The sequence below is a fragment of the Bufo gargarizans genome, unplaced genomic scaffold (assembly GCF_014858855.1).
Source record: "Bufo gargarizans isolate SCDJY-AF-19 unplaced genomic scaffold, ASM1485885v1 original_scaffold_926_pilon, whole genome shotgun sequence".
Taxonomy (NCBI): domain Eukaryota; kingdom Metazoa; phylum Chordata; class Amphibia; order Anura; family Bufonidae; genus Bufo; species Bufo gargarizans.
This window is the reverse complement of record NW_025334759.1, coordinates 62,708-76,616: the sequence shown is the minus strand read 5'-3', so window position 1 is coordinate 76,616 and position 13,909 is coordinate 62,708. Positions and strand designations below refer to the sequence as shown.

At 44.5% G+C, this 13,909-nt stretch overlaps 1 protein-coding gene across 3 annotated transcripts in view; it reads left to right on the top strand.

Annotated features, from left to right (window-relative positions):
* The window catches only part of LOC122924239 (pulmonary surfactant-associated protein D-like), a 42,875-nt gene extending 32,240 nt beyond the window's left edge, over positions 1–10,635 (top strand). For all 3 annotated transcript variants that reach the window (XM_044275169.1, XM_044275167.1, XM_044275168.1), the window contains one exon: positions 10,234–10,635. In XM_044275169.1, the coding sequence (XP_044131104.1) occupies positions 10,234–10,610 (377 nt within the window). In that variant the 3' untranslated portion in view covers positions 10,611–10,635. The remainder of the gene's footprint in view (positions 1–10,233) is intronic.
* Positions 10,636–13,909: the final 3,274 nt, after the last annotated feature.

The following is a 13,909-nucleotide window of genomic DNA, read 5'->3' as shown; positions in this document are numbered from 1 at the left end:
CTGAGCACAACCTGCATGACCAGGCATCTAAGTGCAAAGCACGAGCTGCAGTGGAGTAGACACCTCACAAACCAAGAAAGGTCTCTGGCTCCTCCTGCTTCCTCTTCTACTGCAGTCTTGGCCTCTTCATCCACCTCTGGAGTGACAGCGCCACCCCGCAAACAGAGGATTTGCCAGGAACGCCACCCACTTGGTCACCAAGCCAAGCATCTCTACAATGTCTAATGGAAGAGTTCAACTCTCTGTCTCCCAAACACTGAAGCAAAAGAGGAGGTACCCCCTACCCAAGAGCGATCCCTGGCCCTGAATGCCAGCATTTCAAAATTCCTGGCCGTTGAAATGCTGCAATTCTGTCTGGTGGAGACGGAGAGTTTTAAAAACCTTATGGCGGTGGCTGTCCCACAGTACGTCGTTCCCAGCCGCCACTACTTTTCCAGGCGAGCCATCCCTTCCCTGCACAACCAAGTGGGGGACAAAATCAGGTGTGCACTGCGAAACTCCACCTGAGGCAAGGTCCACCTAAATACGGATACGTGGACCAGTAAGCACGGTCAGGGATGTTATATCTCACTAACAGAACACTGGGTAAATGCAGTGGTGGCTGGGCTTGAGGCTGATAGAAGTTTGGTGCATGTCCTTCCACCACCGAGGATTGCAGGACGTTTCTCTTTGCCTCCTGTTGCTTTCTCCTCCTACTCTTCTTCCTCATCCTCTACCTCCTCCTCATCCGGTCAGCATAACACCTTCACCACCAACTTCAGCACAGCCAGGGGTAAACGACAGCGGGCAATTTTAAAACCTATCTGTTTGGGGGACAAACCCCACACCGCGAAGGAGCTGTGGATGCTATGGAACAACAGACCTATGAGTGCTTGGTGCCAGTGAGGCTCGAGCCCGGCCAGGTGGTGTGCGATAATGGGCGAAATCTCGTAGCAGCTCTGGGACTAACCGGCTTGATGCACATCTCTTGCCTGGCGCATGTGCTGAATTTGGTGGTGCAGAAATTCCTAAAAAAATTACCCCAATATTTCAGAGCTGCTGCAGAAAGTGCAGGCCGTCTGTGAGCGCTTTCGGCATTCTCAACCTGCTGCTGCTCGCCAGTCAGCGCTGCAGCGTAACTTTGGCCTTCTCGCTCACCGGTTCATATGCAACGTTCCCACAAGCTGGAACTCCAACAATGGATAGTGTTATTATACCACTTCTATGCCTCCTTGAAAAAACGCTTTGGGCGATGATGGAAAAGGATGTGGCAAAGGAGGAGGAGGAAGAGGGATTATTTACAAGGGTTTCAGGCCAATCATTCACAAGTGGCTAAGAGGGTGGGTTCCTGCATCAACATATGCCAGGTACACAATTGTCCAGCCAGGGCACAGTTCTGGAGGATGATGAGGTGGAGGATGAGAAGGAGGAGATGGAGGAGGAGGAACTGTGTTTACAGCAGGGTGGCACCCAAACCAGCTCTAGGCCATTACTGGTGCATGGCTGGGAGGATACAGAGGACACAGACGATTAACCTCCCACAGATGACAGCTTGTCATTGCTTCAGGGCAGTCTGGGACACATGAGCGATTACATGCTGCAGTGTCTCTGCAACAACCGCTGAGTTGGACACATTCTAACTTGCGCTGATGGATGGCCACGCTGGGTGGAAGATGATGTGGAGGAAGATGAGGTACTAGACCCCACATGGAATAAAGGTCATGTGAGTGACGTGTGCAGTTTGGAGGAAGAGGCGGTGGTCGCACAGAGGCACCAGCACAGCAAAACAAGGAGCAGGATGCAAAACCATCTGTTACATTCTTGGGTGACATTTTACAATTTTTGCCATGAATAAACCCCTGCTCTGGATAGGTGACAGGGACCTAAATTTCTAAAAATCATCTGTTACATTCTCAGGTGACATTTTATCATTTTTGCCGTATACAAACCCCTGCTGTGCATAGGTGACAGGGACCAAATTTTTGTAAAACAGTCTGTTCAATTGGTGGGTGACATGAACCCAGTTTTGCCGTGAATAAACCCCTGCTCTGCATAGGTGACAGGGACTTAAATTTAAAAAATTTGCCTTTAATTGATGCACGCCCCCTCCGTTCACTCGATTCTTCTGCTTTAATAACTTGTCCCACATTGACCTCCCTTGGATGTGGTATCCCTTTTTCACGCTCCCTCTCCGGCATGGAACCCTGATTCCCCGTTACCCGTGATCACCATGGTAGGAGCATAAAAGAACATCGAAAGTTGATAGAGAAGATATCCAATTGGATCGTGGACGTCACGGGACGTGCGATCAGGCAAAAGTTATCTAGAGTGAACAAAGCGGCAGCAGGGCCTCTCCTGTATAATCTTTCCTAATCCAAAATACTGCAGTGACATTCCCTTAAATTTTTTATTACTCATTCCAATAACAGGGCACTTAAGAGTCCTGTATTGTTATTTATTGTCACTACCTACCCGAGTCGGGAGTGGGTAATTGCTGCTCCTTTACTTGGATGCTTCTGTTTCAATAACTTGTCCCACATTTCCACAAGATCACATTTCAGCCATTGACCTCAATTGGATGTAGTAGCTATTTCTCACGCTCCCTCTCCGGCATGGAACCCTGATTCCCCGTTACCCGTGATCACCATGATAGCCGCACAAAAGAACATTGAAAGCTGATAGAGAAGATTTCCAATTGGATCGTGGACGTCACGGGGACGTGCAACATGGTGGAGCAGTATGTGTGCACACACCTACACGTACTGACTGATGAGTCTGCCCCATTCAACTTCTGGGTCTCCAAATTGGGCACATGGCCTGAGCTTGCCCTTTACACCTTGGAAGTGCTGGCCTGCAGCCAGTGCATTGTCTGAACGTTTGTTAAGCACGGCAGGAGGGGGTTATCACAGACAAGTGCAGCCTTCTGTCCACAGTCAATGTGGACAAGCTCACTTTCAGTAAAATGAACCAGGACTTGTCCGTACCTTGTACAGAATAGACATGTATACCGGCCTCACCCAGCCATTGTTGTACTCCAGCGCACATTCTCTATCTTTAATTTTTAATATCTCCCAATGTTTTGGGGTCTACCCAAATTTAAACAAAAAAATAATAATAATGAAATAAAATTAAAAAACAAAAGCCAGTGTTGGCAATCTCCTCCTCCTCCACCACCGCTTGCACCTACACTGCCACATCCAGCGCCTCCTCAACCTCCTACTCCATATGGACCTCCTCCTCCAAAATAAAGATTATTATTTTTTATTTTTACGTATTTTATGTTATTTTAAGTAATTTCCCTATCCACATTTGTTTGCAGAGCACTTACCATGCTCTTAACCACATTTTGCTGCCTTTTGCAGCCCTCTAGCCCTTTCCATGACTTTTTTGTGAAGTTCGGCCTAACCTATCGAGCCCGAAAATCCAGGTGTCCGCTAAACTCTATTAATGAGCGCTCCACAATGGAAGCGCTCATTAGTAACAGTCCATATAGGAATCTACCGGCAAAAATCTCCAGCAGCGGCAGCCACTAAGTTACCAGCTTGGCCGATGAGTTACCTACTCCCAGCATGCAACATTACTCCCAGCATGCCCAGGAGGAGGTATAAAAGGAGAGGACTACAACTCCCAGCATGTCTATGCCATTATTATTTAATATCAAAGCACGTCACAGAAGGAGTTATGGTTTAAGAGGAGAGGACTATAACTCTTAGCATGTCTAGACCATTATTATGCAATATAAGAGCACATTACAGGAGATATTAGAGGAGAGGACTACAATTTCCCACATGTCTAGGCCATTATTATTTAATATCAGAGCATGTTACACACGCACACACATTCCACATCCTGCCAATGCCCCTCTAAGTGCCCCAACAGTAAAAGTGACCCTCCATTGATAACTGGTTATAAGGTGATGCCTTAGGGGCAATGATGTTTGCACAATTTTAAACTGGTTGAACTTGATGGGCTTATGCCTTTTTTAACTGCACAAACTATGTAACATCAGTATTGACAGCCTTTATATGGCCCACATATCTTGAAGACCTTCTATAGTAAATAAGGGGCATTTATATATTTATCCTTTGTTTAGAGGTGCTAACAAGCTTTGTTTTTCACACTATAGTAAATGAAGTGGCATATGAATGTGTTGGTCACTTGGGGAGTTAAAGGGCTTCTGTCACCCCCCAAACAGCAATTTCCAGTTTTGGACTTAATACATTTGTTAATGTACGCAGATTCCATATATACCCCTCTTACCTCTGGCTGTGCTGTAATGGTACTTTTGTGATATGCAAATTACTTCACTACCAGACTCTCTTCCGGGTGTAGGGCAGACGTTATCGGCGCAGGCGCACTGAGGAGAGAGCAGCCAAGCGAGCGTCCTTCTCTCAGAGCATCTGCGCCGAATGAGGACCGATACGGCGCAGGATTTGAGCTGCAGGCAGGGCCAGCTGGAGGATGAGAGCACTCGCTGGCCCTGTCAATCAAGTGGAGGAGGGGCGTTTTTTCAGACCGAGGATGCGGCGGCTACCAGCAAGTCCACCCAACTGGCTGGTAGTGAAGAAATTTGCATATCACAAAAGTAAGATTTTTACTGAAATGACAGCACATCCAGAGGTAAGAGGGGTATATATGGAATCTGCGTACATTAGCAAATATATTTTTTTTTTATTTTGATATTTTATTTATGATACAAAAATACATATCGACATGACATTTATAATATCTTAAATATTGAAATCATCCCCAACCCGCCCCAACCACCCCCCTCCCTCCCAGCCTTGCAGGGAAAAAAAAAAATAAAAAAAAAAAAAAAATAAAAAAAAAAAATTTTTTTTAATGAATTAAGCCGTAACCCACTCTCCCCACAGACCACTCCATTTTAAGTAGGCTCCTCTTTGTTTATACAAGATCTTCTCGTAGTTTTTCACCTTCTCAACCATAGCCATCCAGTTACCACAATCTGGGATGGAGGAGCTAAGCCACAGTCTAGCAACAATAAGCCTGGCCAGAAACATAACCTTAATCAATAATTGACGATTTATGGGCTGATAGTTAACCTCCGATAGGTCTCCCAGGACCCATATCCTGGGGGACAAAGGAACAAGCATATTCAGTTTGCAGGCCAAAGTGGTCTGGACTGATCTCCAATAACCGCCCACCATCGGGCAATCCCAGAACAGATGTAAATGATCTGCCCCGGAGTCGCCACAGCGTGGGCAATCAGAGGAGGTCCTAAATCCTCTTCTATATAACCACATAGGTGTCACATATATTTTGTGCAGAATATTAAATTGTACAACAGTGTGATTGAAGTTGTGTGAAACATATTTTAAGTTTTCCCCTATAGTTTCCCAATCTGGGGGACCCACCTCTGAGAGTAGCAAAGACCAGGACTTCTGTCCTGGAGAAAGAAGACCCATAAAAAAGTGTTTCATTAAGTGTCTATAACAATATGACATTTTGATTTTTGTAGCAGTTTTCTTAATAATAAGATTGTGTAAAAATTCAGGGGAATCTATAAAAAGAAGGTGACTATTCAAAGTGCTAGAGAGTGCAGACCTCAATTGGAAATATGCGTACCAAGCCACCTCACCCATATCTGCCCTCTGCCCTATTTCCTTTGAGGACAGAATTTGTCCACCACTAACCACCTGATGTAAGTACTGAACTTTCTTCGTCCTCCAATACTGGCAGCACTTCAGGTCCCTTATATTCACAAGCTTTAGGTTATGCCACAGTGGGGTGCAAATAAGCGATGCCTCAACTCCACACCAGCTCCTGATGACCCGCCAGGTCTTTATAGCCGTTCTGCAAAAAAGTGTATACCCGGTCTGTGAATTTAATAGATAGTCGGACTCCAATACAGTAAAGAAATCCGTAAAGCCTGAGTCTTTCACCACCTTATTGCAGAAATGGCTATTCTCCCAATCACTAAAAAGGCAGAGCTGAGAGGCCATGAAGTAACCCCATTAGCAAATATATTAAGTCCAAAACTGAAAATTGCTGTTTGGAGGGTGACAGAAGCCCTTTAAGACTACACAGAGATAAGGTGTAATAGAAAGATTTGCACCTGTTCTGTGTGTCTGACCCCCACCTGGTTGTGGCCTCATAATCACTAATGGAAAACACTGATTAAACACTTGTGTGAATAAGGCCTTAGGGCCATATTACACCAAAAGAATATCTGACAGATATCTGACAGATTACTGACTAATCATTTGTCAGATGGCATATTACACACACAGATCTGTTGTTATATACATCAACTATTGGTCTGATTGGCCAGATATTGGTCAGATAATCTGTTGGTGTAATACAGCCCTTATTCTGTATTCCAGACTGTTTAGTTCACAATGTTGCCTATACTAGATACAGCTGCATCTTCTTCTCAGCTTAAAGAAGGAATAGTTTTGCACTGGTTTGTGTTATGACCAGAGGGTGGGAACCCAAATCTCCATGTGAACAACTCACTCTGATGGCAATGTCTGAGCACAGCAGTCCTTCATCACACAATACCTCTGGTGGTGAGGAGAGACTTTCCCAAGGGGAGTACCAGGTGCAATCTCAGAGAGGAATTGGAACACATCGGGACCAGAGTGTGAATCCACTGGACTGACCTCCAGTTGACACAATATACCCAGTGGATGCTGGGAGGCCAGAGACTGATCAGACGGTCAGGGTACGAAGGCAGAAGTCAGGGCAAGCAGCAGTCAGGCAATGTCCGTAAACGTAGATCAGGGTCAGGGCAGGCGGCAATCAGGCAAAGTCAGTAATACGTAATCCAAAATCCGGTACACAGAAAGACAAGAACCAACAGAACATCTTAGCTCAAACAGACTAGCTAGAAACCTAAGTTTCTCAGGCATCTTCCTGTAGAAGGAGACGCCTTTAAATACCTCCTGAAGACCAGCCATAGGCTGGGGAAGATAGGAGACGTACGCATGCCGTCTCACATAGGAAGGAGAGGCTGACGCCTTTTCCTGTAGTGTGCAAGCACGACCACGACTGATGGATTGCAAGGTGGTCTGTAACCATGGAAACGAACAGTGTATAATGTGATGGAAATATGAATCCAGCCAGCAAAGGAAGCAATATGGACAATCACAATACATTAGCAAGTGCCTTGTATTAACTTTCTCTACATGATAAATGCCACTTGCTGAAATGAGACAACCTCTTTAAGGTCTGGCTGTCTTCTAAATATATCCGGCTTAAATGCCAGGATGAAATTGAGGAGGACTCCTGCTCCTCCTATCTGCAAAGTCCTTAATTTTTGCAGCTATTTCCTTCAAGGCAATCTCGGTTTCCTTCCAAATCTGAAATAAAATATCCAGTAAAAGGAAGACCCGAAGTATATGGTACTGGAAGTGAGATATTGGGTTGCTGCACATAAAAAATGAAGAATAGTGATTTCTGGGAGGCTTCGTTGACATGATAACTATAGGACCCTGTCGTCATGATGGAGATTAACAAAATGGCGCAGAAAATTTGTAAGGATCTGGTTGACCTGCTCCACTTGGCCATTAGACTGAGGATGATATGCTGACGAGAAGTCCAGAGACACATTCAACAGCTTGCAAAGTGCCCTCCAAAACCTAGAAGTGAATTGAATGCCTCTATCGGAGACAATACAAAGAGGAAAACCATGAAGATGGAAAATGTGATGGATGAATCTCTTGGCCAGTTGAGGAGCTGAAAAGGAAGACCTGATAGAGGGACAAAATGCGCCATTTTGGAAAATCTGTCCACGACTAACCAAATGACGGAACAGCCAGAAGAAACAGGCAAATCTGTGATAAAAATCCATGGCTATTTGCTTCCAGGAAGCCTCAATAAGAAGTAGCAGGAAACCAGCAGGGCGCTGTTTAGGCATCTTATTCTGTGCACACAAGGGACAAGCCAAGACAAAATCTTGAATATCCTTCCGCATGGATAACCACCAGTACCATTGAGCAATGAATTGGAAGGTCCTTTGCTGATTGTCATGACCTGCGACTTTCGAGGAGTGACCCCGGTGTAGGACCCATCTACTGAGAGACTCAGCAACAAAAGTCTTTGCAGGTGGGATCTCAGATAACTTGACAGGGCAGACAGCAATCTTAGCTGGATCAATGATGCGTTGAGGCTCCTCTCCTGACCAGTTTAATCAAAAGAACTGGAAAGAGTATCTGCTTTGATGTTTTTATCTGTCGCTCGGAAGTGGAGAAAGAAATCAAAGCGGGCAAAGAACAATGAGCATCTAGCTTGATAAGGATTAAGTCTTTGTGCAGACTGCAAATCGGTAAGATTCTTGTGGTCAGTATAGATCACCACATGATCAGCTGCTCCCTTCAGAAGGTAACGCCATTCCTCCAGTGCTATCTTGATGTCCAACAACTGTCTGTCCCTAATCGATTAGTTGTGCTCAGGAGCAGAGAAGGCTCTGGAGAAGAAGCCACAGGTTGTCATCTTGCCAGAGGAAGATATTTGTGACAGCACCGCCCCAGCCCCAATATACGATGCACCCACCTCAAGAAAAAATTGCTTAATCGCATCAGGACATTGGAGCACAAGAGCCATAGAGAAGGTCTTCTTTAGAGCTTGAAAAGCCGATTCAGCCTCAGCTGTCCAATTCTTGGGATTCACTCCTTTGAAGGTCAAGGCTGAGATGAGAGCTGTCAAGGACAAGAAATGAGGCACAAACTGGAGGTAATAGTTGACAAACCCCAGGAAACGCTGGATTGCTTTCAAACCAGAAGGACGAGGCCACTTTAAAATCTCTTGTCAGGATCTATCTGTAGGCCAATATCAGAAATTATATATCCCAGAAATCGGAGGACTGCTCAAAAATAAATTTTTCGATCTTCGGAATTCAGATAATTCTCTCTTAATCTTAGCAAGACCTGACAGACTTGTGTCCGGTGGAAAGCCAAATCTGGAGAGAAAACAAAAATGTTGTCAAGGTACACCACAATTCAGGAATAGAGGAAGTCTCAAGATGTAATTCATAAACTCTTGGAAGACTGCTGGGGCATTGCTTAGGCCAAAGGGCATCACCAAGTACTCATAGTGACCATCTCGGTTGTTAAAAACGGTCTTCAGCTCATCCCCTTGATGGATCCTGATCAAGTTATATGCTCAAAGTATATCTAATTTGAAGAAGATCTTTCGAACAACTCAGGAATTGGAGGAAGAGGATATTTGTCAAGTGAATGGGGGTGAGCGTGATACTGAGTACAGCTGCCATACAAGGGACGACGCTGTGCTTGGTAAGCTCACAGGATTGCTGCTGCCTTCTCAAAACAGCTGATTGGCAGGGGTGCCGGGTGTTGGACCTCCATGATCAGAAACTGATGACCTATACAGAGGATAGGTCATCAGTTAATAAATCCCAGAAAACCCTTTTAACTTGGTATCTGTTAATCTCTGTGTTCACAGAAGCTTAGTCTTAACGCTTTTTCATACGTCAATATTTGGTCAGTGATTTCCTTCAGTGACTGTGAGCCAAAACCAGGATTAGAGCCTACACAGAGAAAAGGTCTAAGGGAAATATCCGCACCTATTCTGTGTTTAGAGCCACACCTGGTTTTGGCTCAAAATCACTGAGGGAAATCACTGGCTGAACACTGACTGTGTGAATAAGACATTATATTGAGTACCTGACTTTCTGTGAACTACAGTATTTGTTGTATAACTAGTCCCTCCTGATCCTCCCTGCTTCTTCCATTCTCTTCCTCACCCTCCCATTATTTTCCTCTCTGCCTTGTAGCACTGCATCTGTGACCTCCATGCCATGAGGGCTTAAAGAATAGGGCACAGTGGAACTTATATTACTAGGCAGTGAGTCAGGCAGCATAACAACGCTGGGGTGGGATTTTCATTTCACTGAATACAGCAGAAAAACAGGCCAAACTGGTGCACATACCCTAAACAATAAACATTGCAATTTTTACAGTAAGTAAATGCATATTATGGCTATAGTACACAATACTGTAAAACGTGGACTGTATTCTAGCTTAACAAAATCCTGCAGTGCTATTGTAAGTTTTTTTTTTTACATAAAGCTGGATCAGTCCTGTAAGGCTAAATTTTGCCTTTTTATTGAAATGACATACTGCACATTTCTCTGTTGCTCCATGAACATTTACTAAACTTACTTGCAAAATACGATTGCCGTGCAAACATGAGATCCTGTGGTTTTCTGTTAATTCTTTTTACACTACATGTTACAAAATTGTACCGTAAACTCAAACTTCCTTTCTTTGACAGTGAGCTATTTCCAAAGTGGAGTTGTGACATCTGGAAACAAACTATATGTGACAAATGGAATGGAAGCTAATTACAATGCAGCCAAAGCTCTTTGCCAAGGAGCCCAAGGAATGATAGCCACACCACTCAACAGTGCTGAAAATGCTGCCATACAGCAAATTGTGAAGGCTAGAGGAAAAAGAACCTTTCTTGGCATTAATGATGAAAAAGAAGAAAATAAATATGTATACTCTAATGGCAACCAAATTACTTATAAGAACTGGCATCCAAATGAGCCTAATGGTGGCCGAAAGGAAAACTGCGTAGAATTAATTGAACAAGGACAATGGATTGATAGATCTTGTGATCATAGAAATATTATTGTCTGTGAATTCTAAGAATAAAGCATAATTTCCTTTTTTACCTGCTGTACTCAAGTCAATGCAGAGGGAAATGGAAATTAGTGAATAAATGAAGTCAGATTCACACTATATTTTAAATCCTATTAAGGCCTTAATGCACACGATCGTTCCGTTTTTTTGCGGGTCCGCAAATTGCAGATCTGCAAAACACTGAAGCCGCCCATGTGCCATCAGCAATTTGCGGAACAGAACAGGCAGCCCAGAAATGCCTATTCTTGTCCGCAAAACAGACCAGAATAGGACATGTTATATTTTTTTTTTGCGGGGCTACAGAACGGAGCAACGGATGCAGACAACACATAGAGTGCTGTCCGCATCTTTAGCGGACCCATTGAAGTGAATGGGTCCACACCCGAGCAGCAAAAATTGCGGCTCGGATGTGGACCAGAACAACGGTCGTGTGCATGAGGCCTAAAAGACAGGGGCGTAATTACCATAGCGGCAGACCAGGCGACTGCTATGGGGCCCAGGGCAAGAGGGGGCCCAGTTGTAGTTGGAGTATATCATCTTCTACTAGTGGTGAAAACTTGGTCAGGACTCTACCCTCTAAAGGAACAACTTTTAGCAAATGAGGCAGTGGAAAAATGGCCCATGGGTCAATGAAACGGGTTTAGGCGGAAACCCTTCTGTCCTGTGTGGGGGGGCCTGGTTTGATCCTTGCTATGTACGCCACTGTTAAAAGGTACTTTTTTTTGTTAAATGTATCATTTTATACAGAATACGACAGAAAATTCAGAACCATAATGCAAACTCATGCCAAATCATTCAGATCCCATATTCAGACCCACAATGTAACTCAGACCAGACCAAAAATGCACACCAATGACTTAAACCACCAACATTTATTCAGACGCCAGATTTAAACCAATAATGTAATTCAGATTCTATAAACAGACCCACAATGTAACTCAGACCACAGACTTAGACCCCCAAAATAAATTCTGAGACCCCAGACTGAGACCCCTAAAATGAATTCAGAACACCCCCCCCAACACTATCAACAGAGTGTAAAACATAAGAGCTTAGAACACTAGAAGGTAGTAAGTATAAGAAATCCAGTGGTCATGCATTAAAGTTTATTGCCACAGGGAGGGGAGATTGAACTTGTGCCAAACACCCCTGGCTCCAATTATTTCCTATTTGAACAAAATATTATTCACATGAAATATAAGTTCTTGATGACATTGGGGCAGTTCCTGTACACTTTATTTTACCAAGGGAAATCCACAAAGACCTGTCTCATTTAAACAGGTTCTAAAGGATTTGTAAAATATGGCTCCTTTCTTCCGCAAACAGTTCTGTGGGTTGAGTCTGGTATTATAGTTCCATGCTGCTTATGGAACAAATGGCCCAAATTTGGCAAAAGGTTCATGTACACGGCCGTGTTTTGTGGGCCGCAAATCTCTGATCCGCAAAACATGGATACTGGCAGAGCGTACACCGCCATATTTTCTTTTACTCCTGCAGAAATGTCCTATTCCACGTTCTATTTGTTTGTGGGATTGGATGCAGACTGAATCTGCGGCTGTGTACATGAGGCCTTATCCTGAAGAGCCCCTTTTAAGACTAGAACAAGCTTTGTACACCAACTGAACAGATAGCTAGTGCTTGAAGACCTGAGCTCAAATGTGGGAGAATAGTGATGTCTGCTGTGTGTGTGAATGAACTACATGTAATTTTACTTCCTAAAAGGTGCAACTTTGTATGTTGCTAAAAATGGTTGCTGGTTGTATAATCTATTATAATCTATTATGCCTATACTGTAAATCAAAAGGACATCAATATAAAGGAGACAATTTAGGGTCCATTCAGATGTCTGTAGAATGGGTCTGGATCCGTTTCGCAACATTGCGGAACAAATCCAGACCCATTCATTCTCTATGAGGCCGGAAGAGATGCGGACAGCACACAGTATGCTGTTCGCATCCGCATTTCCGGAATGCGGCCTAGATCTTTCGGTCCACGGCTCCCGAATAAAAGTAGAACATATCCTATTCTTGTCCGCAATTGCGGTCAAGAATAGGCAGTTCTATGGGGGTGCCGGCCGTGTGTATTGCTGATCCTTATAGTAATTAGCAAATACTTGAAATTCAATCATTTATTGTGATTTTTTTTCCCAGATGATTTTCTGGAAATATAATTTCAGACAAGGAATGTACTTGTGTATACTGTAATTATGATATCATTATTTTGAGCACAAAAAAAAAAACTAAAAACTTTTACGCAAGCGTGACATATTAGGTCCGGATGCGTTCACGGTGCATTCAGTGAAACTCGCACCATTTTGCAAGCAAGTTCAGTCAGTTTTGTCTGCGATTGTGTTCAATGTGTTTTGATGCGTTTTTCACGCGTGTGACAACAACATCTCCTGGCAACCATCAGTGAAAAACGCATTGCATCCATTTTTTCACTAAAGCCCCATTCACTTCTATGGGTCCAGGGCTGCATGAAAAACTTAGAATATAGAACATGCTGCTTTTTCACGCAGCGCAGAACTGATGCGTGAAAAAAAACCGCTCATGTACACAGACCCATTGAAATGCATAGCTTAATGCACAAGTATATATTCTGTTTATTATCAATTTAAATATAATAAACCCAAAAATAAAGTTTATTTTTGCGATATTTCAAATAAATGCATGAAATTTGAACAGTCTTACCATTCGATGCAACAAATGCCCTTACGATCAGTGGCGTAGCTACAGGGGTCGCAGCGGTCGCAATTGCGACCGGGCCCCTGAGCCAGGGGGGCCCACGGCCCCCCACCGCCTCCTATTCAAAATGTTATCTAATAGTGCCGGGGGCAGTGCGCACGGCGCAGCGCAGGCTGTAGTAGGCACTGCAGGCACTAGGCAGCTCACGTGTGTCAGAGGGGGCGGCCGCAGAAGCAGACATGTGAGGTCTGAGTGACTGGGAGCCGGAGGCGTGGTTTGCGCGCATCTCCGGCTCCCAGTCAGATACTGTCAGAACTTAGCAGCAGGCGGCAGCGGCAGTCACTGTGCGGACGTGCAGCGCGAGGTGAGTTTTGACTAGCCTCGGCCCTCGGCTCTCTCTGAGACTAGTGACAGTGACAGGCGGCGGCAGCGCAGTGAGCAGAGCCCAGCTTGATGATGGGATGCCATGGCCTGGGATCTCTGAGTGGCAGGCGGTGGCAGTGCCCAGCACAGCCCAGGGATCAGATCAGCTTGATGATGGGATGGCCTGGGATCTCTGAGTGGCAGGCGGTGGCAGTGCCCAGCACAGCCCAGGGATCAGATCAGCTTGATGATGGGATG